The sequence below is a fragment of the Falco biarmicus genome, chromosome 8 (genome assembly GCF_023638135.1).
Source record: "Falco biarmicus isolate bFalBia1 chromosome 8, bFalBia1.pri, whole genome shotgun sequence".
In the NCBI taxonomy this organism is placed as follows: Eukaryota; Metazoa; Chordata; class Aves; order Falconiformes; family Falconidae; genus Falco; species Falco biarmicus.
In genome coordinates, this window is record NC_079295.1 from 15,620,872 (window position 1) to 15,643,202 (window position 22,331).

Consider the following 22,331-nt stretch of genomic DNA (forward strand, 5'->3'; position numbering starts at 1 on the left):
GGGAAATCTAAAGCAGATACAAGGAAGGCCAGAAAGGGCATAGTAAAACTAAAAAGACTTTTTCAGACACTTTTCTAGGCCTTGGAATGGGTTTTAGGAATGTAAATGTTATGCTTTATGAGGGAGAAACTTTAGCCTAATAAGGTAAAATGAAATGTTGAAGGAAGAAGCAGCACAGGAAGGGGTTATGGTGTTTACCTCTGGCAGCTGGAAGCACACAGGGCCCCGCTCCTGCTCTGAGGGCTGCCAGGTAGCAATACCAGAGCAGGGGGAACCTTGTCTGCCCAGAGACAGAATGCCATAATGGGGTTCATCAGCGTGTCACCTTTGTGTGAATGTGCTCTGTATTAATGATCCGATGTCAAAAGAAAGGCTCTGCCCTGAGATTGTTTCTTTGATGCTGAACTCCTGTAAAGGTTCCCACCTGCAGCTGCAATGAGGCCTTTACTTCTTAAAAGCCCCTCTGACACTCAGATGAGATATATTACCAGATGGTCATCTATTAGTACTGCTTAATGCCCAAGCATTACACAGTGTTAATACTTGTCTCCTGGTAGGTCACTTAAAAACAAAAATCTCTTCCTCCTATCAATTTCTTTCAGGCCATGTTTATCACGCACTGTTTTCATTTGGTTTGTCATGCTTCCTGTCCAGCACTAGCACTGTCCACAAAGTTCTTTCAAGCCCACTCCTTTGCAGTGCTGCATCTGGGGAGCAGGCACCCAAAGTCAGTTTGGCTGGGGGCTGGCAGAAGCCCAAGTGGATGAACCCTGTTTCACCTGCGCACAGGTTTGCAGCTGAGGGAAAGGAGGCGCAGGCAAACTTCACTTTCAGGAGAGGTTTGGTGTTAATACCTCGTTTCTAGAGAGCCACGTCACTGCAGGAGCTGACCTGAAGGGGAGACCCTGACAAACGCTCCACCATTAATGTCCCATATTGGGGACCAAAACCATCCAACTCAACTCTTTTTGCTTTAACAAAAGACTCCCTCATGCACATACATGCAAAACAGGAAAGGGTGAGACCACATAGCAGCCACTCAGATATGACACGGTAAAGTAGAAAGCAGCAAAGGGACAACATCTCCGGCATTCAGGCAGCCCCTCCAGCACGCACCACCTGCGGCTTGGGACCAGATCCTGCTCTCTCACAGGCGGCAAAACACAATAAAAGTTGTCGAGGGTGCTTAGAGCTAAAACTGACAGTTTCCTACATGTGCAGGAGATGCCAGGTGCCTGTGGGGGTTTCTGGCTCTCTGACCAACGTGGCTTTGCTTGCCTGAGACCTTGGAAAGGCAGAAGCTGGAGTCCTTCCTACCCAGCTCAACCCCTGCCCTGCAGACAATATTACCCTGCCCAATACATATTGCATACTCTGCAGACTGCGAATATAGGCCTATAAAGCTTTTATTACTGTGAATTTGGGGCAACTACATTAGCTATGAGAAGGCTATACAGTTCAGCCTGTGCAAGCAATAATAAAATCTGATAGCAACCATCATTCTCATGTGCACTGCAGAGGCCTTGTTGTGCTCACCTATGCTCACATTAAGCCTTTTGCTGCCTTCTCCCCTCTCCAAACACAGGCCTCATGCTGCAAAGTGCTAAATGCCTTGCACACACCATGACTTCAGGAGAAGTTCATGGTGCTCGAAGCCTTATTAGCCCAGGCTTTATCTGTAGGGGGTGATGAGATCCCCAGTGACATCAATCAGCACACCTTCATTAAGAGTTAGAGGAGCTATGCTGATTTATGGTGGCTGAGGATCCAGCTCTACATTTCATAACCTTCAGTACATCATCAAACCCATGCAGAATTCTTTGTTCTCCGCAGGACTGAATCTACAGTCCCATAAATGCTTCCGCTGTCCCTCTGTCCTTTTTGCAAACAGAGTTCCCCTCTCCATATATAACCCCTTTTTAATCAACAGGACCAGCATGTCTGGCAAGACTGCTGTGTCAGACCTGTTTTAGGAGACTCCAAGCTCCTTCACAGCTCAGGCATCCCTGTAGCTGGCTGTGGATTCCAGATTAAACACACAGGTTTATACGTCTGCTGAGACCATGTTATTAACTCAGCCTTTTATGGTGCCCTTTGATGCCATTAATTACTCTTTACTAGTTGTTAATTGTTTTTCCCTGACATCTAGTTTCCGAGTCCCTTCTTAGAAGGCCAAAAAAAAGCAAACAACCTCCAACCCCCCAGTTTACCAAACACAGCAGAATAAGCATTGTGGAAAGTCAGATCTAGCCCAAACAGCTCAGATCCCCAAGCCCCCAGCCTCACATAGTCCAAGCCTGGGTCTCCAGCCCAAGGGCTCTCTGTGCCATACCTCTGCTTAGTTACACACGAGGAAATTGCTCTGCTCTCTCAGCATGGTTTAAAAGCGAGTCCACTTCAACACTGAGAAAAACAAGCTGCCTTTTAACCAAAGTCAAACTCAGGTTGAAAGCCAGTTAGCTCTTGCTTTTAGGTGATATCAGGCTGAGTTAAGAACCACCAGTTCAGTGCAGAGTAGACTCATCCTATGGGTCCAAAGCAGCATCTTAAAACCCCCCAGCTGGTAGGCACACTTCCCCCTGAAAGGCAATGAGATACAGCACTATGGGGGCTCAAGGATGATGCTTGTTTTCACACGCAAGGAAGCATGAGGCTCATACTGCTAGGCAAAAGCAGGGAGAAGAGGTGACTATGTACTAGAGAGGAAGGGGAAGGCTCTTACTTGCAGTCGTGCTTTTCAATTTCAAAGTGAGGGTTGAAGTTGAGGATAATCTTCTGGTTGGATTCAGGGGCGTAGATGACCCACTCGCAGTTCTGGTGGGAAGGGTAGTCATTGGGGTACCCCGGGGAGGTGATGTACCCGGCATCCTTGGAGTTCAGGCGGCCCCCGCACGGCTGAGCTGCAGAGACACAGAGGGGAACAAGGCATTGAAACAGGTTCTGGGCATCGGTTGTGCACAGCAGGTCCCTCCAGGCCACTGCTAGGGGTGGTCTGATAAAGGTCATTTTCTAGGCCACTGACATCCATTTGGTACTCTAACATTTCATATTAATCTCTGGGCAAGGGCAATTATCCTACACAACAAACCTACTCCTTTTCCCCTCCACCTCCTGCCACACTTACACACCACATTTCACACAGACCAGGAAAGATAAATAAATGCTCTCGCTGAGGCAATTACAGAGCCATAAAGTAAAAGACAGACTGATATCAGATCATCTGGAGCTGCCTCATTTTGTCCATTCTTTTGCCTTCTTTGCAAGCTGCTCTGTGGCAGTGTCCCACAGCTGCCTCGGGAGAAACCAGCATTTGGATACTGCAAACTTGATACAGCTGCAGGAGTGCAGAAAGCTTTGCCGTTCCCAAGGAAGGAAACTGAGGCACAGTGGGGCTGATGGCGAGCTGAGGCCCACCCATGTGGCCAGCGGCAGAGCTGAGGACAGTGTCCAGCCCTCCCAGCCCCAGCCTGCAGCCCCACGACAGCCCTTCTCCGCTTGCTGTGCTCTCCCTCCCCAAGCCCGTCTGCCCTCACAACCCCATCTTGGCAGACTGGCCTCCCAAAACCTTTCAACCTAACCCAGCCATTGGAATTGCAGACACAGCAGTGGCGGTTTTGTGGGGCTAGCCCACAAATGGCTGGCAATGGCTGCGTGGTGAGCAGAGGAAGCCTTTCAGCTTTGGGTTAGAACAGGCCCTAGAGGGTGATTTCATCTTCAAAAAAACATTTAATCTCATGAACATTGCAAATCAGATTTATTATTACATTACTTGCTGGGAGGAAAATCTGCATCACAGGGTCAATTGATAACGCACTACAAATCCCAACAAAGTCCCTTTCTCCACGGGGCCCCTACTGCGTGCATCTTGCTGCCCCCCCTCCACCCCCTGCCACCACCCTGTCCCAGCACCCTGGCCCCACAGGCTGCCCCAAGAAGACAGCACTGCCTCTTCACACCCAGCAAAATGGCCAAAACCCAAAATCCTCCAGAGATCGGGCTGTTCCTGTCCCTCCTGCAGCAGCCCTTGCTGCAAAGCCCCGGCTCTGCCCAGGAGAAGCAAAGCAGCGCAGACTTGTGTGGGTTCAACCCTACACTGCAAGTCTGGCTCTGTCCCTCTGCCACGGGGTCCACCAGGCCCCGGGGGTGTCCCCTGTCAGGCTGTCACAAGTCTGCCTGCTCTTGGTGAGGACATCCCAGCCTGCCTTCAAACTGCCCTCTTGCTGGTGCCAACGCCAGCAGCAGGAGCGAGGCAGGGCACCTCGGTAGCAATGCTTCCTGGAAAAAAGCACTGTTGAATAAACAACCTGCTGCTTGCACGCTGCCTGCAGAAAATGCACATGCCCTGGGCAGGAACAAGGGCAGCAGGAAGGCCCTTTGAGGGGGATCAAGGCTTCCCTCACAATGAAAAAACGCTGTCTCAGTTTCCCCCTTGTTTTTCATGCCCTTTAGCACATTCATTCTTCAAAATAACTTTCTTCTCACACACCCAAAGGCAGCTCTGCAGCCCTCCCTTTTTTCTTAAAATAATCCTGTAAGTATTCTGAAAAATACAAGGGGAAAAATCGCAACACTGCCATGGAAGAGCTGAGAATACCAAAAAACATCTGGTTTTGTTCCACAGGAGAGCTTGCTCAACACACAAACATTTACAAACCTACGTTCTTGCACAAATCTCTTCTCTCAGCAAGGCATATTTGCCCACACACGTGTCTATGTGGGCTTGGGGGGCGAGAGAGAGAGATAAAGGGAGACATTCACATGGAAGACATTCACGGACTTGTTGACATCAATGTACAAATAGATGTGTAATTCACACTTCACTCATGTACGCACTTTCACACCTTCTCCTAAAAATTCACACCTCGTTTGCACACATGTCCACCCCCTCCAGCAAAAAGAAATATTCAAGCTGCAGATTATTTTTCTTGGAAAGGGCAAAGTCTCGAAACAATGGAAATACAGTCAATCCTTCCACACCTCGTCATCCCCTCCCTGTCTTTTCAGCTTTCACACACATGCTACCCGCTAGGCTGATACCACCAACATCACCCACCACTCAGAAGCTGCTAGCCCCTTACTCGCGCCGGATACTGTGAATACTCTGAGCCGTTGCAACTCAGCTCGTTGGAGGGGAACTGCAATGTGAACAGGGGTGTCAGGCTCCTGCTTGCTCCGGCTCTTCCCTGATAAATGAACTCAGGAGCAGAACCCCAGGTTTACCCTGACCTTAAGACTAAGGAAATCCCTAGGCTTGATCCTGATTTCAGGTCGGCTTGGTGCCCAAGTTACACTGCTGGTGCTGGTGAGGCCAGCCTGAGTGGGGGGCTGGAGACCAGCTCTCTGCACCTGTGGTCTCTACAGCAAAATGAGTTGAGCAGGTGAAACCACTGAGCGGACAGGAGCAGCGGCCACATTGCTCAGGTGTTCACATACCACCAGGAAAGTTTCACCATCTTTCTGCAGCAGGGAAAGCTTTCCACCTGTAGGAAAGTCTATCCGTGTCTCTCAGAGGAACAGATTTTGTCCTTTTATTCATCCCTCCCCAAGAAGGACCAGAGAAACCAAGGCTACTTCAGTACAGTGCTGCATTGTCCACACACAGCACCAGGCTGCATGGTAGGCAGCAGCATACCAGGGAAACCAGGCCTTCTTAAGAGTTATGAAAGTAATTCTGCCTCTTCAGATGTCTTTGTAATTGTTCTGTCAGGCTTTTTCTCTTTTGATTCACCGGTATCTAACAGATAAACACCTGCAAAACCACCACCACCAACAAAGTATCCATCACTGTACTGACGGGCAAAGAGTTTGCCGCAGCAGACATGCCAGCCACTGGCTTTCTGTATAAAATCAGGCCAGTTTTGTACACCGTAGAGAGCCAGGCTTCTACATAATTGTGTCCTTTCAAACAGACACACTGAATTCATGCTAAAAGAAGAAAAAGAAAAAAAGGTGAGCAGCATGGCTACTGCCCAGGCTGTATGCTTTGGAAGACAGACATGCTCCACACCCGATGGGCTCTGGAAGGTTTTGCCAGCCCTGAATCCACATAAAATTAAACTTAAATTCTGAAGCATAAACCAAGTATCTCAGGAGCATGGGACATCCCATTGCTCAGTAAGCAAAATGTAGTCATAGAAAGCAAACTGCCGGGGCGCCTGCCAGCCTGCATGGTGCAGGGGCCAGTGGAGTGCTGGGCTGATGGTGAGGCCACAGGAGAGCAGCCAGGCTCCTCGATGGGGGCTACGGAGGTCGACACTTCCTGGCAGCGTCAGAACAGACTGTGTTCAGGATGGGAAATCCCAAGATCCCCTCCTTCATTAAGGCCCACCACACGACTTGCATTACCTCAGCAACCCTCTCCTTGCAGGACCATCCCAACAGGGAAACTACACCAGAGGGCAACCACCAAGCCGCAGGGATGGGAAAGGAAAAGGACAACAACTAAGCCACAGGGATGGAAAAGGAAGACCTGGAGAAGTTCATGAAGGCAGACTCCTGCAAACGCCACACTTACAGCAGGCAACTCCAAAGTTTCCCACAGAGATGGGTATCAGCAGCTGAGCTCCTCACCCTTTGCAAGGGACAGACCCCTCTTTCCCTGCCCTGACCCGCTGGAGACATCCAGGCTGATGAAGTCTCCCCCAGGCTGCAATGAGCAATCATCACTCCAGGGACCCAAAAATAACAGTGAGGCCCCGGGAACCTCCACCCACACTTGGGGTTTTTCAGCTCTGCAGCTCATCAGTGCATGCTGAAAACTTAGGCCAGGAGCAGAGCGTTCTCCTACTTGAATTTCCTGCCTATTAAACCCCTCTGGATTTCCCTCTCCCCAGGAGAGCAGGGCTCACTGTTATTGTTGGACCTTCAACACAGAAGCTAAAGCCAACTCTGCCTGTAACAAAAATAATCATCACCAGAGAGGCCCATTTCATAACAAACACATACTACAGCCTCTCAGAGCTTGTAGCGTCCAGCAGAAAACTATCATGTGTTTTGATCTGCTGGGTTCAGTTTACTTTGAGGATGTTAATCTGGGCTGCGCACAAAATTTCATGTGTTCTTGTTGCCTTAGAGGCAAGCAGCAGGCACTGCTGCTTGTGCTGCTCAAGAAAAGCAGCCTTCCGGGGCAGCAAAGGAGCAAGGGAGAGAAATCCTGGGAGTTCCATGGCAAAGGGGTGCATCACCTAGCCTCATCACTTATTTCTCTTCTTCACATAAGGGCCTCACAGCCCAAGTCCACACTCTCATCCAACCACTGCAGATGATTTCTACATCCCAGGATTCAGCGCTGGCCAGAAGAGATTTGCCCTGCCAACCCTCCAACAGTGCAGCAAAATACGAGTCCTAGCACACATGACCTACTGCTCTCAGAGCTGCTGCACGTGGTGGAAGCCCTTGTGCAGCAAACCTTGTATTTCAGTCCCACTAAGAGTCAAATGGCTCTTCAAGAAGTTAAGTTTTTCAATGTCCATGTGCATCCAAGCACTTGGCCAAATCCTAGTAGGGAGAGGACAAATAGATCTTTTCTGCTGAGGATTTATTACCATTAATGTTCATTCTGCCTTGTTCCCCAGGCGCTGGCTCTGGGGGACAGTCCGGGCACGGCTGATGTGGCAGGGGTTCTCACCCTAAACTGGTAAGGTATGGCACCACTTGCGCATCGGGCAGGAACACAAATGCAAACTCTCATATTTAAATGATACAGCTTAGCCATTGGCCAAGGAGACAGACATAGTGCAGAGGAAGCTAATACAATTAGGTATTTTATCCCCAGTAGTATAGATCATTTTAGCAGAAGCATGTTTGCTTTGGATTGAGAGATAAAGCTTCAAAGGCTTCCTGAACAAATTAATGGACAAACACACCCAAACACCACAAAGCACTTACACACACATTTCATCCCAGAGTAGCACACACATCCATGTCCTGGGATTTCACACAACCAGGGAAAAGCCCCCTGGATATTTCATCGTGGGCCTTTACCAGTTTAACTAAAATTTCACTTAAAAGTGGAGGCACAGCAAAGCAGAATTTAAAGACTGCTTTTGTGATCTAAACTAGGGTTTTGTTTGATTCAAAGTGCCTCAAGCCTGTCACGAGACAGGCTCATAAAAACACTGTCTGGGCTTAAGCAAGAAAGGAACGCGCCAATCCATCAGTTGAGGAATGCAGCCATTTGACCACTTCCTAAGGCAACCAGGGAGGGATGCAATATATTCACTTTATAGCACTGGACAGCAGTGAGAGGGGAACGCCGGAAAGCTCAGCAAATGGAACAATTTAGCTGTGAGCCTTTGCAAAAAGGGATAATTTAAAATTATTTTTAAATAAGAAGGGAGTGTTGGAGGAAGGAAGAGAGAAGAGGAGATTCTGAGATTTCTGGTACCTGCACTTTCTCTGCCATGTTAATCCACAGATGAATTAACTGCAAACCTGAAACAGAGACCTACTCAAGCTTCAGTGTGGAAAATGAGAGGGCCAAATCCTGCCTGCAAATCCAGGTAATTTGCTTTGAAATCACTGGAGTTGAGCTGATTTCCACCCCTGCAGTTCTGAATAGCTGCCTTCTAGGGGCTGGCATCACTTTGTACCACTTGAGTCAGTGGCAACCTTGACCTTTAAATGTTGCCACTCCGGGGTTTTGATGGTGTCCCTGCTGCACCCCCAACCTTGTATCTTTGATGACATTTTATATCCTGGTTTTACATAGTGCCAGCTCTGCTAACTTTGTTATTTGTCATCTTCTATCACAGGCAAATGCAATTCCAATAGGGCAACTGGCTTAATAGTGTTAGTCTTTATATAGATACATGTGCACACAATTCTCCCGGCTTGCCTGCAAATGTAATCGGTGGGCCTGGAATTACAACTCCTGGCTACTCTGGTAATCATTCGAGAAAGTGCCTGAATGTGTGAATGCACATACAAGGGAGGGGGATAATTGCACATTGAACTTGCAGGAATCATGCCCATTTCTCCTGCCTCTGCGTTAGGCTCCCCAAGGGTTTGAAGTCTCATGGAAACACACTGCCATCACTCAGGAAATAGGTAGCACCTCCAGGAGACCTTTAAGCCGCAGATCAGGCAGTTTCTGAAGAAACCTTGCTGGTACCGCAGGGTGAGGAAACGGAGACTTGAGGAAGCTTGAAGGCTCAGAGCAGAGGCAGAAATAAAGCAGAGGCTCCCTGCATGGCAGCCTGCCACCCTACCTACAGGCCACACTAGGAAATAAAACAAGGAGGAAATAATGTGTTGAGCCACCCGTGTGAATGCTATCAATAACAGGTTGGTTCGAGGGCCATAGAGGAAAAGCAGGAAACATTTCTAACTCCACATGTTGGAGAAAGAGCCAGGGATTCACCTAGGATTCCTCTCTAAAGAGCTTCAGGCTTCATGAAAGGTGTTCAGTGCCTCTGAAATACTAATTAGTATTACTATTACGGTGATTCCAAGAAGGAAAAAAAAAAAAAGCCTATCTCATCTACCCCCCACACCCTCCCAGCTTCCTTGCACCTTTTGAGTCCATCTGTCAGGGTCCATCTGAAACAGAATCCCGGCTTTCCCCACCAGGCAAGGACAGTTTATTCATGCCTCTTCCCAAAGTGGCTGGCAGAGGCTCTCTGAATCCTGCAACACCCCTGCCTCAGCCCTCCCTCCCAGGGGCCCTGTTGGAGCTGCAGAGCAAAAATTCAATGCCTTGGCAGCAGGCAGCCCCATGGATGGGATGGGATGGGAAGCAATGCCTCTGGAGCCACCCGGGAAGAGGCCCCGCTGCAGCTCGCTCCACGCACGCTGCTGAGCAGCAGCGGCAGCTTCAGCCTTTACAATGGCTTGCTCAAATCCAGCTACTGGTGAGCCTCACTACTAGTGCCGAAGCTATTACACATTCTGGCGAGTGTCTTAAACACATTGTTTCCTGCTGAGCACATATTCAGCGGTCAAACAGAAAGAGAAAAGCAGGAGTGAGACTGGGGGTGTGCATGAGGGGGAAAGTTGCCAAGGGGCTCTGGGCGCAGGAGGGGCAGCATGGGGAAGGGAAGGATGCAGGAGCATGCATGAGTCTGCAGCAAGGTGGAGGGGACCAGAGGGGCTCTGTGTGTAAGAGAAGAGGTACAGATTTGCATGCTTGTGAAAAGAGGAGGAACCAGGGAGATAGTAAGTCTGTGTGTATGTGCCGTTGTCCACAAGGGGTTGGGGTTTTTCCTCTGTCCGCTCCCCACAGGCATCCCCTAAAACCCACGGTACAAAGGAGCCTTTCAACAACATGTAAGCAGAGTGACAGTGTCCTTTTGGTTTCACCATCTTCCTAGGAGGGTTGCAGGGAAAGGCAGGCACATTCAAGCCCCACACAGACAACACTTCACAGCTAGGGATGACCCACCAGTACAGCTGGGGCTGATGTCTTGCCTTTGTCTCAAACACAAGGGGAGAAATCAGGGCAGGTTTCAAAGACTCAGAGCCCAGCACCTCATCTCCGGAGCCCATTTTCTTTGGCTCATCAAGTGTGAAGAGAAAGGGAGAAACATTCAGACAGAAAGTCCCTACAGTCATCCATCCCTGCAAGTAGTACTTCAGGCTCACTACCTGTACCCCTTTCCCCCATCCTGTCTGGGGAGAGGCTGCCTCACCAAGGCTGTGGCCAGGGCCCCAGCCCCCCAGTGTTACCCTAGCTGTCCTCCCCCATGAAGTCCATGGGCACCGCCTGCACGTAGAAAAGGTTACAGAGCCGAACTGTGATTTCGAGTGTTTGGCCCTGTGCCTGCTGACCTCGTGCTGACAAGCCTCTCGTCTGTGTCTGTGCTTGTGTCTTTTCACTGCACAGGCATCGAGCCTGGCTGAGGATCTGGCCTTCTGCGATTGCGAGTTGGCTCAGGCAGGGAGAAGGCTGACCCTTTGATTCTGAGTATGATTAAAACCATGCTACTGTAGCGCTAAGCCGTGCGCAACACTGCTAGCAACAGCCCTGATTTATGTTGTTGCTAGTATTGCGGTTTCTACCAGGGTGTAGACAGGGATTTTGAAAATAGCCCAGCTACCTCTTTGTCTGTGTGTGTATTATAATTAGAAATGTGTCAAAGGGCTGTTACAGAGTGAGGGTAGACCTGGAAATGTTCACACCCCACTTCTGCCCCCACCTCCGTGCCTACACCGTCAGCCCCAGCTTGGGTGTGTGCAGGCACATCAGCTCTCTGCACTTCCCGGATTAGACAACTGTATTCCTGAGACCCCATGGGGACACAGTGGCGGTGACTTCACCACACAATGGAGAGCAAGTTTAGCAGCTTCCAGTTTGCTCTCAGGCTGCTGCAATCTGCCTCCACCACCATGGCTAAATGCTGACTTTTTCTGTTTCGATTTCAGATAGGATCATGGGTCTCAGATATAGACGATTTATTTTCCTAGCACAGCTGGTCTGTCGGAGGTCATGTAATTTGGCAGCAATCCCAGTGCTTAAAAATTAATTTTTCCTTATTAATACAACTGGGGGTCCCACAGGATAGTATCCCAGCCTTATCTGAACCTGACAGCTTCCTAAACCCCATGAAGGATGCTTTCTCCTCTCTGGCTATCTGCAATACAAGGCCACCATGTCCTGGAGCCTGGCGGCACCGGAGGTTTCTGCTAGGAAACCAACCCACCCGCCTGCCCAGAGCAGCATGCTGCTGGGATGGGGAGCGCTGCCTTCTATGCCCCAGCAAAGTGGGTTGCTTTCTCATTTTAACCTTCTAAGCCATGCAAGAGGTACCAGAGTAAATACTGGAAAAGGGGCTGGAGGGGGGAGAAGGAGCAGGGCAGGGAGATATGAAGCATCTCCATAGAGCCCCCTGGGACCTATATGCCTGCCTGTCACTGCGGACACCCTGTTTTTTCTGCAGCAGGAAAGTTAGGAAACCAAAATGCAGCATCCTGTCCTGGGTCAGAGCCCCCCACTATGCTTGTATCAGTCGTTTTCAGTGATGCTCCTGACAACTGTCTGATTCTTAGGCTAAAAAAGCTTTTGTTCCGAGTAAAAGCCAAGTTAACAGCACAACGGGCAAAAGGCATTACACTCAGCGCTTGAGTGGGTGTGTGTGTGCATGTTTCCATGTGTGCAGCCAAGTGCCTGCTGGGCAGCAATTTGTTTTGGTCCCCCTCCCCACCTTGCTACATCTCTTAAGACATTACCAAAAATACTAGCTTTTAAGCAAACTGTTTGGAAGACTTCAAGAGTGAGCTGAGTGAGCTTTGCTCAGAGCTGCATAAACATCATCTGAACAGCTCAGTACTTGGGTCACTCAAGTCTGTTACTTTCTTACTCGATTGCTTTTTACGGGAAGATTAAAAACACACAGCCATCCAGCCTTCAGATTTGTCTTCCAGGGTCTTCTACCTACTCCCCTCCACGGTTATCTCAGGGTTTGCTTGGCTAGATACAAATTGGCAGCTGCACTGTTTATCTCTTACTGTAGAAATATAGCATGAGGGTTTTTTCCGTGTGGATTATCATATTATTGTCTATTAAAAACATCTCCCCTCGCTACTAACCTCCCTTAGGGAACCTTAAGAGGGACTTTCGTAATGGGGGAAGGCTTTCAGATACACCAGATTGAAACATAAATCCATCTACTTCTGGCATGTTTTTCTTACTAGGCTGGCTAATTTACTAGAGCCGAGCATATCCCGATCGGGGTTCGTGTCCCGTTACCCCATACCTCTGCTCGCTAAGCTAGCAGTAAAGTCATCTGACAGGGCTCACAGCACCACAACATCTCGGCAAACAGCCGCTGGTGTCAGCCTCAAGGAGACAACTTCCTCGCTGGCTCCAGCACCATGTGATGCTCTGCTTAGCTGGGAAAACCCCGTGTTCAAATAAACATTTCTTGCAGCGACTGAATGGCCTCAGAGACAGGGTTGCCTCATGCACCCCTTCCAGTTAGAAGCCCTCACCCACGCAGGACAGAAGGGGACGCACACAGAGGCAGGCACAGGCGGCCGGCCGGGCTCAGCAGCCGCGGGGATGCAGCCGGGCTGGCAGCGCACCCTCGGGTTACAGCCCGGGCTGCCTCCGCGCAACACCCGCTCCAGGACACCAGGCGCTGCCTCTGCGACAGGGACCCTCTGAAAGCCCGTTGCGCTCAGCAGGGGCCTCCCAGGATTTTGCCCTTTCTCTTCACCCCATCGAGTGCCTATTCATTTCTTTTCCTATTTGAACAAAAGATGGGATTTTTTCCTTTCCTTTATAACCATAAGGAAGGACGCGATGCCAACCGGCAACTGAATGCACACGGCGTGTGTCTGCCGAGAACGTCTGTGCTTCGCTGCTGCTGCAAAAACGAGGGACTTTCTCAGGCAGCAGAGCTTCTGCCACCTCCCTTGTCAAGGGGGAGCTGGCGGTGTGCCCCCCGGGGCAGGAGAAGGCAGAGAGGCCGGGGGAAGGGCAGGGGCCGCCGCACGCACACCGCGCCTTTGCCACCTACCGCTGCCCGGGTCAGACCGCGGCTCAGGACCCCGCGTCCCCGCGGGCTCCCGGAGGCACGTCCCCAGGCCCCGGCTAACGGGAAGGGAAACCCACAGCCCAGCAGCTGCTGGCTTGGCACCGCCGTCCTGCCCGGCGGCTCCCGGGCTGCTGACCGCAGAAGGAGCCCCAGGAGAGCGGCGGGCGGCTGGGTGAGGCATATCCTTTTCCTCCAGTGACTGCTCCAGGTGGGGACCCTGCTGCCCCCGTTAGCCAGCCCCAAAGCCAGCGGCCGGGGAGAGCAGGGCCCAGCTTCAGCCCGCCCTTGCCCCTCTCCTGTCCCCAAGCCGAAGCTACGCAAGCACCGGGGCTTCATCCCCGCGCCTCCCGACAGCCCAGCCTAGCGTTTCAGCGAATACCAGAAAAACACACTCGCGCCCCAAAACGTGCCACGAACCCGGCAGGTCCCGGGACACCTCGGCGTTTGCGAAGTGAGCGGGGTCCCGCACGCCCGGCGGGCGGCCTTTCCCGGGGGGCTGCCCGGAGGTGCCTCCAGCGGGCGGGTGCCGCCACCTCCGGGCAGCCTCGCCTGCTCCCAGCGCCGCCCGGCGCGGCTGCCGGCTCCCTGCCAGGCGATTTTAAATTTCTCGCCTAAAGTTTCCCGAGGTTGCAACCGGGCATACGGGGCCGCGGGCATCCGGATGCGGGTGTCCGAGATGCGGCTAGTCCCTAGCGCTTCCCCTCCCTTCCCCGCGCCCCCACCACAAACACCCAGCACGCAACTTTCCAGCGCGGCTCCGTGCCCTCGCCCCTCCGTGCCGGGCGACGGGAGCTGCGCGGTTTCACCGGCTGCGCGCCTTGCCGGGGGGCTGCGCTATCCCCGCCCCGCCACACCCAGGAACCCCCCCAGCCCCGTGCTGCCAAGGCTGCGCGGCGCCGCCGATCCCTCATTTATTTCCTACGAGATGCCCGAGGCCAGGCAAAGCCCCTGTGCGTCCGTCCGGGCGCCCGAAAGTTGGCCGGGCCGGGCGGGCACCCTCGCCCGGGCGCGGCTGGGGGCATCCCCCGCTCCGGGGGGCGCCTTACCTGTCTCCGCCGTGCCTCCGGAACCGGGCAAGCACAGCCCTAGAAATCCCCACGCGAGGAGAAACGTATCCATCCTTCGGAAGAAATTAAAAAAAAACAAACCCAAAAACCAACGCCCGAGGCTGCGGGGCCGGGCGCGCCGCGCCCGCGTGGGCGCCCCACTCGCGAGCGGCTCCGGCGGGGCTCAGCGGGGGCCGGCGGCAGCGGCCTCCCCCGGGCCGGGGCGGGCGGTGCCGGCCGAACACCTCTCCCCTAGGGCGACCCGCGGGGCCGGCGCCTCGGCATCCCCCGGGGCGCGGCGGCGGTGCGGGCTGGGGCGCCGTCTGCGCCTCCTCTCCCTCCCCGCCGGCGCCTCGCAGCCTTTTCAGGCAGGGCGGCATGTGGCTGTCAGCGCCGCGCGGCGGCCCCGCCCCCCGCGCCCCCGCCCGCCCTCGCCCCGCCCCCTCGCCCCGCCCCGCCCGCGGCCGCGGGGAAGCGCGGAGGCTCGCGCGGCGCGGAGCGGTCCCGCCGCGCCGGGCGCGCCCCGGTTCGTGGGTACCGGCCGGCCCGTCCCCCGGGCGGCCGCGGCCCCGCGGCGAGGGCAGGCGGGCGGGCTCCGGCAGCGCCCGGCTGAGAGAGCTGCGGGAGAGCCGGGCCGCGCGAAGGGAGACACCCAGACATTGTCGGATGGGGGAGCATCAGGACAAGGATTGTCCCTGCTCCTGGGCTGCCGCCGCCGCCGCCGGCCGAGGCCCAGAAGCGCCGTGCCTCGGCCGCCGTGCCGCAGCGGGAGCGGGAGCGGGAGCGGGGCGCGCACGCTGCCTGGCGCTGACGCACCCGTGTTGCGGCGCGCAGGCTGGTGCGGGGGCAAACGCCAGAGCTGACCGGGAGGAGCGGCCACCGAGAAGCCCCCGCAGCGGCTCCCCCGCTCCCAGCCGCTCTCCGCACGGCGCTCCGCAAAACGCCAGCCGAGCGCGCTCGGAAAGTTTCCTCGCCGTGCCCCTGGGCAGGCCAGGGGTCCCTGCCTGGGCCGCAGCCGCCGGCACCCCGCCTTCACTTGCAGCTTACCCAGACGGACCCCAGCGGGCTCAGAGGCCAGTGCCTGGCAAAGTGGGGGTAACTCACACCTTCCTGTTTGGGAGGGGACATTTCAAAGCACACAAGTGACATGAGCCCTAAAACGCCACACCAAAACAAATCTTTTATGCTGTTGATCAGTCCCTAGATTATAGACTCCAGCTTCCAAACACACATAGACAAAGGGATTAAAACTGCGTTACCTCCGTTCCGTTTTTTTCAGTTGGTAATTAGTAAAGAGATACTGACATGTGGCAGAAGTGAGATACATCATTGTGTGGGTGAGAGGGAAAGTACAAACGTTTCACTGGTATTCGTTTAGGGTGATGAGACTAATTATTTTGTACTCTGCTGTCTATCAGTTAGGGGTAGCATCACCAGCTCGCGTCAATGAAATGCCAATGCCAACCTGCTTGAGCACATGCACACAATATGAACGCACTGAGTTCCTCCTAGGCCAGTGGAAGTTCATTGTCAGCAACAGATCTGGCCTGACAGATGGATCGGGTATTTCAGCCGTTACCCCGAGGGCTCTAGCATCCCTCTTCCCTCTCTGTGTTTTGATACCTGATTTTGCATCTTCCCTGGCTCAAATGTACTCCGACACCTGTTGAAGTCAATACAAAGCCAGTGGCAACCGAGTCTACTACCTTATTTACTGTATTTTGATGTGGAATTATGCAACTATTATTTACTACTTGCTTATAGTTAGACTACTATCAAGCTAGCAAAGTGTGATTTTTTCTGTGTATAAATAGCCCTCGCATATCATAACACAGATATCAGAGCATAATATAAAGGCACAGCATGAATCGTTCCTCTCTTGAGATGTACGTGGAGAAGGAAGAGGTTACCAAGCCCTAACCAGCGATGGCCCCATCATGCACACCATACACTGCAGGGGCAATTCTCCACCCATTACACTCAGATTTTCCCCTGGTTAAGGCCAACAGAAGACTGCAGACACAACCCTGAACTAATATCAGCTCTGATCTGCTACTCAGTGAAAGGAAGATAACCCTAGGAAAGAAAATGGTGATGGGAAATGAAGTTAACCTGCTGCTCCACAGAGGTTTCTCTCAGCTGCTTTTCAACAGCTCTCCACAAATCCAGCCCTGCATTTAGTGTCAGATCTCAAGTCTCCTCTCCACAACATGCCGCTATCAGGAAGAGAAAAGCACAACTGAAATACCAGGCAGTGCTACTGCCATTCCTACCACTTCAGGTATTCAGAACAGGATGATGACCAAACTGATGACACCTGCTAGTCCAGCTCAGGTACAAGAGTGACGAAAGTACTTCTTTGGGGAGCATTTAAGATTCAGAACCTTTCCCAGGTTTGAAGGAACTGAGCACAAAGTAATGCTGTGCACCTTGAACTTACTTCTGCCTGTTCCCAGGGGCAGCTGCTGCTGCTGTGGGCATTGCTCTGTACCCCAAGCAAGGCTGGACCTCATCAGCTCTCCGTGCCGGAGAAGTCCTGCTTCTGCCAAAGGGCTCAGGGCTCTGGTCTCTGTTCAGTCCTCCTGAGGATATTTAAAACCCACGAGTAAGCACTTGCCAAACCCATTGGGAACTGCAGCATTTTTCCATATCTGTATGTCAGAAACATCCAGAAAACCTCACTGAAAATGAGACAATATGTAATGTAATGGTACTGTAACATTTAATGTACCATCTGCATTAAATTTGGTTGAAGAAATTTTGCAGCCCAAGCGTTAGTCAGAGCTGTGATGCAGTGAAATTTCCCCATCTCTCTTCTCCCCTCCAGCAGAAAGCATTCCCCTCCTCAAGCGGTTGCTTAGTTCCCTGCTGCTGACCCAAGGGCCCGCATACCTAGGGCTTTCCCTGGCACTCTTCAGCTCTGCTCTTCTCTTCCCTCTAATTGCAGCTCCTTTTCAACATTGATCATACAGCCTCATTTATTTTCAATCACAGCTTCCTCTTTCTAAATGAGTCCTCCTCACCCCATGAACTGACCATCAGGAGGTGTCTGTAAAGCAGGAAAACCCCCAGCTTTTGCTTAGAGCCTTTCTCAATCCTGATTTAAAAGAAAATAAAAGCCAGGCATCATGTATTCCTGTAACCTTCTCTGGGCTCCAGAGTAGCTGGACAAACAGGGTCTCACCTCTAGTTTTATGTCAAAACACACTGTTTCCAACGCAGAACTTGACAGCCTTCCAGAGAAAACAACACGGCGGGACTGAAACAGGGTTAGGAATGAGAGTGGGGAAAAATGATACCCGGCCTAGATAAAACCGTAAGTATTGTCAGTCAGCAGGAGAGCAGGGACTCAGATGTTTTTGGCAGGAGAGCCGAGGAATGGGAGCACAGGCCATGGGGGCTGACGGCGTCGGTTGTCTCCGCAACTCCTTGCAGGAGCAGAGACTTCTTGCTGCAGTTTTCCTCCTCCAGACAGTGCTTTGAGATCCTCAGCTAAAAAGCTCTAAGTGCATCATATAAAGTGTTTTTATTAGTCTATCAGGTGCATGATTATGAGATTTCATTTTATAGCCACAAATAGCCAATAATTACCTTAGCATCCCATTAGCCCTAGTCTTCAGCCAGACTATTTGCTCGGGAATTTGTCCATGTTTAAAAAGCAGGCCAATACCCCAACTTGGAGAAAGACGTTTGGCACGTTGCATTCAAGCTCATAAACTTCCACTGTAGAAGTGGCTTAATTAGCAAGCTGCCCAGTTAATTTTTCATGGGCAGTAGCACCACGGCTGCTAATCTGCAGCTGAAAGCAGCGGCTGCAGGGAGAGCTCAGGGGCTGCCCTTTGGCTCTGCAGATGCTGTAGCAGGTCAGCACTTGCCTACCCCACTCCTTGCCCACCGTTACCGCTCGCCTCCTCCTAACACGTCTCCCCCCTGGATTTTTCCAGCTGCCAGCCTGACTGCAGGGCAGCGGGGAGCTGCTTCCTCCCCCGCCTCTCCTGCTCAGATATTTCATACAAGAGCAGCGCTGCTGGCGCGCAGAGGCTACTCCAGCGTTCACGCTGCCCAGCTGCGGTACGGCCTGAAGCTCAGGCGGCCACTGCGGACTCCTGGCCGGTACCGCCCTGGCCGCAGTGCCAGGAGCCGGTGGAGGGCTGCGGGGGCTGCCAGGGAGCAACACCTCTGCAGGGAAAACACGGGGATTGCTGAGGCAGCCTGGAAAGGAGAAATGAAAAGAAGGGAGGAAAAAAACAGAGGGAAAAAAGAAAAGTGCAGAGAAGGGAGGTGGCGAAAGAAACAAAGAGACGGAACAAGGGGATGGGGGAAAATTAATAAACAGCAAAAAACAGGGAAGAGAACAGAGGAAGCAAACTAATGGAGTTAAAATCCATCATCAGATTAGTGGAGAGAGGGAGAGCAGTTCCTCTCGGCTTGGGAGGTGCTCAGCTGCGGGAGGGGCGCAGGCGTGATGCCGGGAGCCTGTGCGCGGGGGTCGGCAGTGCCAGCTGGGGGGAGGAAAGCCCCTGCATCTTCAGAGTTAATAAAAAAATGCTTTCAGACTTCAGCAGGCTGACTAAATTAGGCTGAATATAAAGGTGCTGTATTATTTCTCAATACGGCAGCAGTATGAAAGGAGGCAACGGGTTTCTTTTGAAGCAGCTGCTGTGTAATCCAGGGCTTTCAGGTGTACTTCAACCAAACGCTCTCCTGGTTTCAGCAGGTTAACTTCATTAAAGGCTCCATCTACTGCTTTAATGTTCACTGAAATCCTGCTGGGTGGGTACATTAGGCAGAAATAACCCCCACAAGATGATTGCATGCTGTTGTTTGGCACAGTGAATGGACCTGGAAGGGGAAATGGAGTAGTGGAAGGGGTCACACAGTGACCCAGGCTGGAGAAGACAGATCTTGAACTACTGTAGCATGCCAGCAGGCCTGGCCCTTTGCTAACGGCAGCAGAGCCACCGCAGCAAAACCCCAAGCCTTCAGGGAGCCATCCCTCCTGACCCCATCTCCACGAATAACCTGCTCGGTTCCCACTTCACTTTGGTACCTTTCTCCACACAGCCACAGGTGCTGGTCCCCAGCTTGCAAGGAGGGTGCCAATCCCCTCCTCAGCTTCTCATCACCCGCAAAGAGGAGACCATGGAGCTGTAAAGGCTGTCTGTCCCTCCAACAGACCCTGGCAATTCTGTTGCCTTTGCTACTGAGGGCTTTGAATGGGCTTGAGTTTCTTACCCCACTGTAACAGTGGGGTGCAAGTTAAGCCTCTTGAAAAATCAAGTAACTTCTTGCTAGTGTGAGGTTACCCAAGCTCTGCATGTTCTTCTGCTAAAAGCACCCAAAATGGCCCACCGACCGTGGTCTCTGCAGGTCCCTACCCCCAGAGCAGCATCTGGTCAGCTTCACGCTGGAGAAACGCCGGTTGGACCATACTCTACGTGGGGTCGGCAGCACATTTTCCGCAAACTGAATTAGAGGGGAACATTTGTGGACCCCTACCTAGTTACAGTCACAAACCAAGGGCATCATTTAAAGTCTGCTGAAGCTGGTGAGAGCTCATCCATCAACTTCACTGACGTCTGGATGTGACCCAAGTGGCTGAGCCCTGCAAAGCCAGCATGACGTCTTTAACTGCAAGTGCTGCCATTGACTTCCGCTGGGCTGGCTTCCACGGTGTAAGTGTCATGCTCTGTAGTAAGTACTTACAGGGCTGTGTGCTCGGTGTTATAAAGGGCCACGCCAGCAATCTTATTAAAACACCTCCTTAAAAATACACAAATTCCTAAACCAACAAGTCATTTAGGCACCCCCACCCCCCCTCGCTTGAAACTTGGCAAAAAAATTCTTAGGCCAGAAGCGATTTCTTTTTCCTTATAAACAAAACACCATTACCACGCTTTGGCTCTTGGCTTGATAGATCCTGGCAAGAAAATGTCTGTGTGTATTCTAAAAGGGCTTTCTCCTTTGCTTATCATGCTTTAGCTTTTGACCTCTCCCCTCTCCCCCAGTGCCCAGGCACATTCCGGCATTGGCTCCTGCGGTGGTACGTCGCACAGCCCTACCAGCAAATGGGGCTTAGACACTCCCTCCAGCAGATAGCACATTCTTCTGGAGCACTGTCATGGGGGAAAGCTTTGAGCTATGAAAGGTTTTCTTTCCCTTTTAATCTTTTATTTTCTTTGATGTTCATTTTAAAATAAATTATTGTGCCTTATTTGTATTACAGTACCTGGCTCTGCAAGGACTGGGACCCCTCTGCTGTCCAAACACAGAGTCAAAGACAGTTCTTGCCTCAAACAGTTTACAATCTCAAGAGACAAAGCAGACAAAAACCAAGAGCCAGATACAACATGGATGACAAGCCCGTGGATTACTTTTGCGTTTAGTTAAGTTGTAAACTGTTGAGGGAGAGATTGCCATTTGACTACGCCTGTGCAATATCAGAGGTAGGAACTTTCTTCTGCTGCTGCTGGATACCCAGTTGTTTGGGGATGGGTTTTCAACACAGAGCTCTTAGGTGAGGATGTCCCAGAAAGTCAGTGATTCCTAAGGGAGCTACTGTTTTTCACCTGACATCACCAAGCATGTGTCGGCGATCCCCAAAAACCAATCTCAGAACTGAAAAAGCCATGTATATTCTGCTAATAAAAGACAGATGAGGACAGGAAAGGGAACAGACCTAGAGGATCCCAGCTGATAGCTGGAAGCAAGGCTGAGCTGTGTTTTCATCACAGCCAAACACCCCTGTGTTCAGAGAACATTTCAAAGCATGCTTGGCACAGAACTTATGTACATGCTTACCTTCCTAAAAATTTCATAATGGTGCTGTGATCTTACTGGAGACAGCTCTGCTGGATGTATCAGGCTGAAGGTTGTCTTCATAATCCTCCCTTTGACATACGTGCACATCTCAAGTCAGACCTTGCATTTACGCTGCTTCCTAGACAAGAAATCCATAGTCTCAAAGGAGTTCTACCCTGCTTCCTTTCCCTTTCTGTGAACGTTTTGAGGCACAGTCTTCATCCCAGAGGGAAACTCTGGGGACAGAGCGGCTTCCTTATTATTGCAGAGTAGCTCTTTTTCCCAAGAGGTGTCTTCCCTCTCTCCCCAGCATCCTACACGCAGACCCCATTGATTTTTCAGTGTAACTTCTCATGCAAGTCAGTGGTGCTGAGGCTGCTTCACAGTCAACAGAACGGCACTGAGGCCCATGCCTCAAATAACTACACTGGATAGTCCTGCGGGGACCTGGGACCTGCGGAACAATAGTCAGGAAGCTGCCCATTTTCTGGGCAGCTGGTACAGCAGGGCTGTGTTTTCTTCTGCTCAGCTGCCTCCACAGGACATTGGAGCATGTGGCCCTCTGCAAATTTAACTTGTGCTTCTCAGAAGTTCAGACTTAGGGCTTAGCGCCAAGAATTTGCTGAAGTAAAGAGGTACACTAGAATAACAACTATCAGGGACTCTGAAATGAGAGGCAGTTTTGGGGCCATGCAAGCCATAGATGAGGACAATCAGTAGGGTCTTTTGGTCTTCCTGAGCCAGACAAGTGGTCCAGAACCCAACCCAGTGTAGGCCTGTGGGCAGTATTGGACCTTTACCATTCTTTGTCTTGTTTCCATGTTAGCAAAGTGGAACGCTAATGCCTTTTCTCTCCCATCCCTTGCCTGACTTCTCTGCTTGATTTTGAACTCCTGAATAGTCTCTCCCCATGAGCAGCCGAGTGGATCCAGTGGCTACTGTAATACAAACAACGCTCAGTTGCAGGTTTTTCTTTTTCCTCTTCAGTGTGCTACATTTATCAGCATCA

At 51.8% G+C, this 22,331-nt stretch overlaps 1 protein-coding gene across 6 annotated transcripts in view; it reads right to left on the reverse strand.

Moving 5' to 3' along the window:
• NRP2 (neuropilin 2) overlaps positions 1 to 14,878 on the reverse strand; it is a 90,704-nt gene extending 75,826 nt beyond the window's left edge. For all 6 annotated transcript variants that reach the window (XM_056348893.1, XM_056348891.1, XM_056348892.1 and 3 more), the window contains exons 1-2: positions 14,522 to 14,878; positions 2,723 to 2,900 (exon numbers count right to left, since the gene is read on the reverse strand). In XM_056348893.1, coding sequence (XP_056204868.1) covers positions 2,723 to 2,900; positions 14,522 to 14,594 — 251 coding nt within the window. In that variant the 5' untranslated portion in view covers positions 14,595 to 14,878. The remainder of the gene's footprint in view (positions 1 to 2,722; positions 2,901 to 14,521) is intronic.
• Positions 14,879 to 22,331: the final 7,453 nt, after the last annotated feature.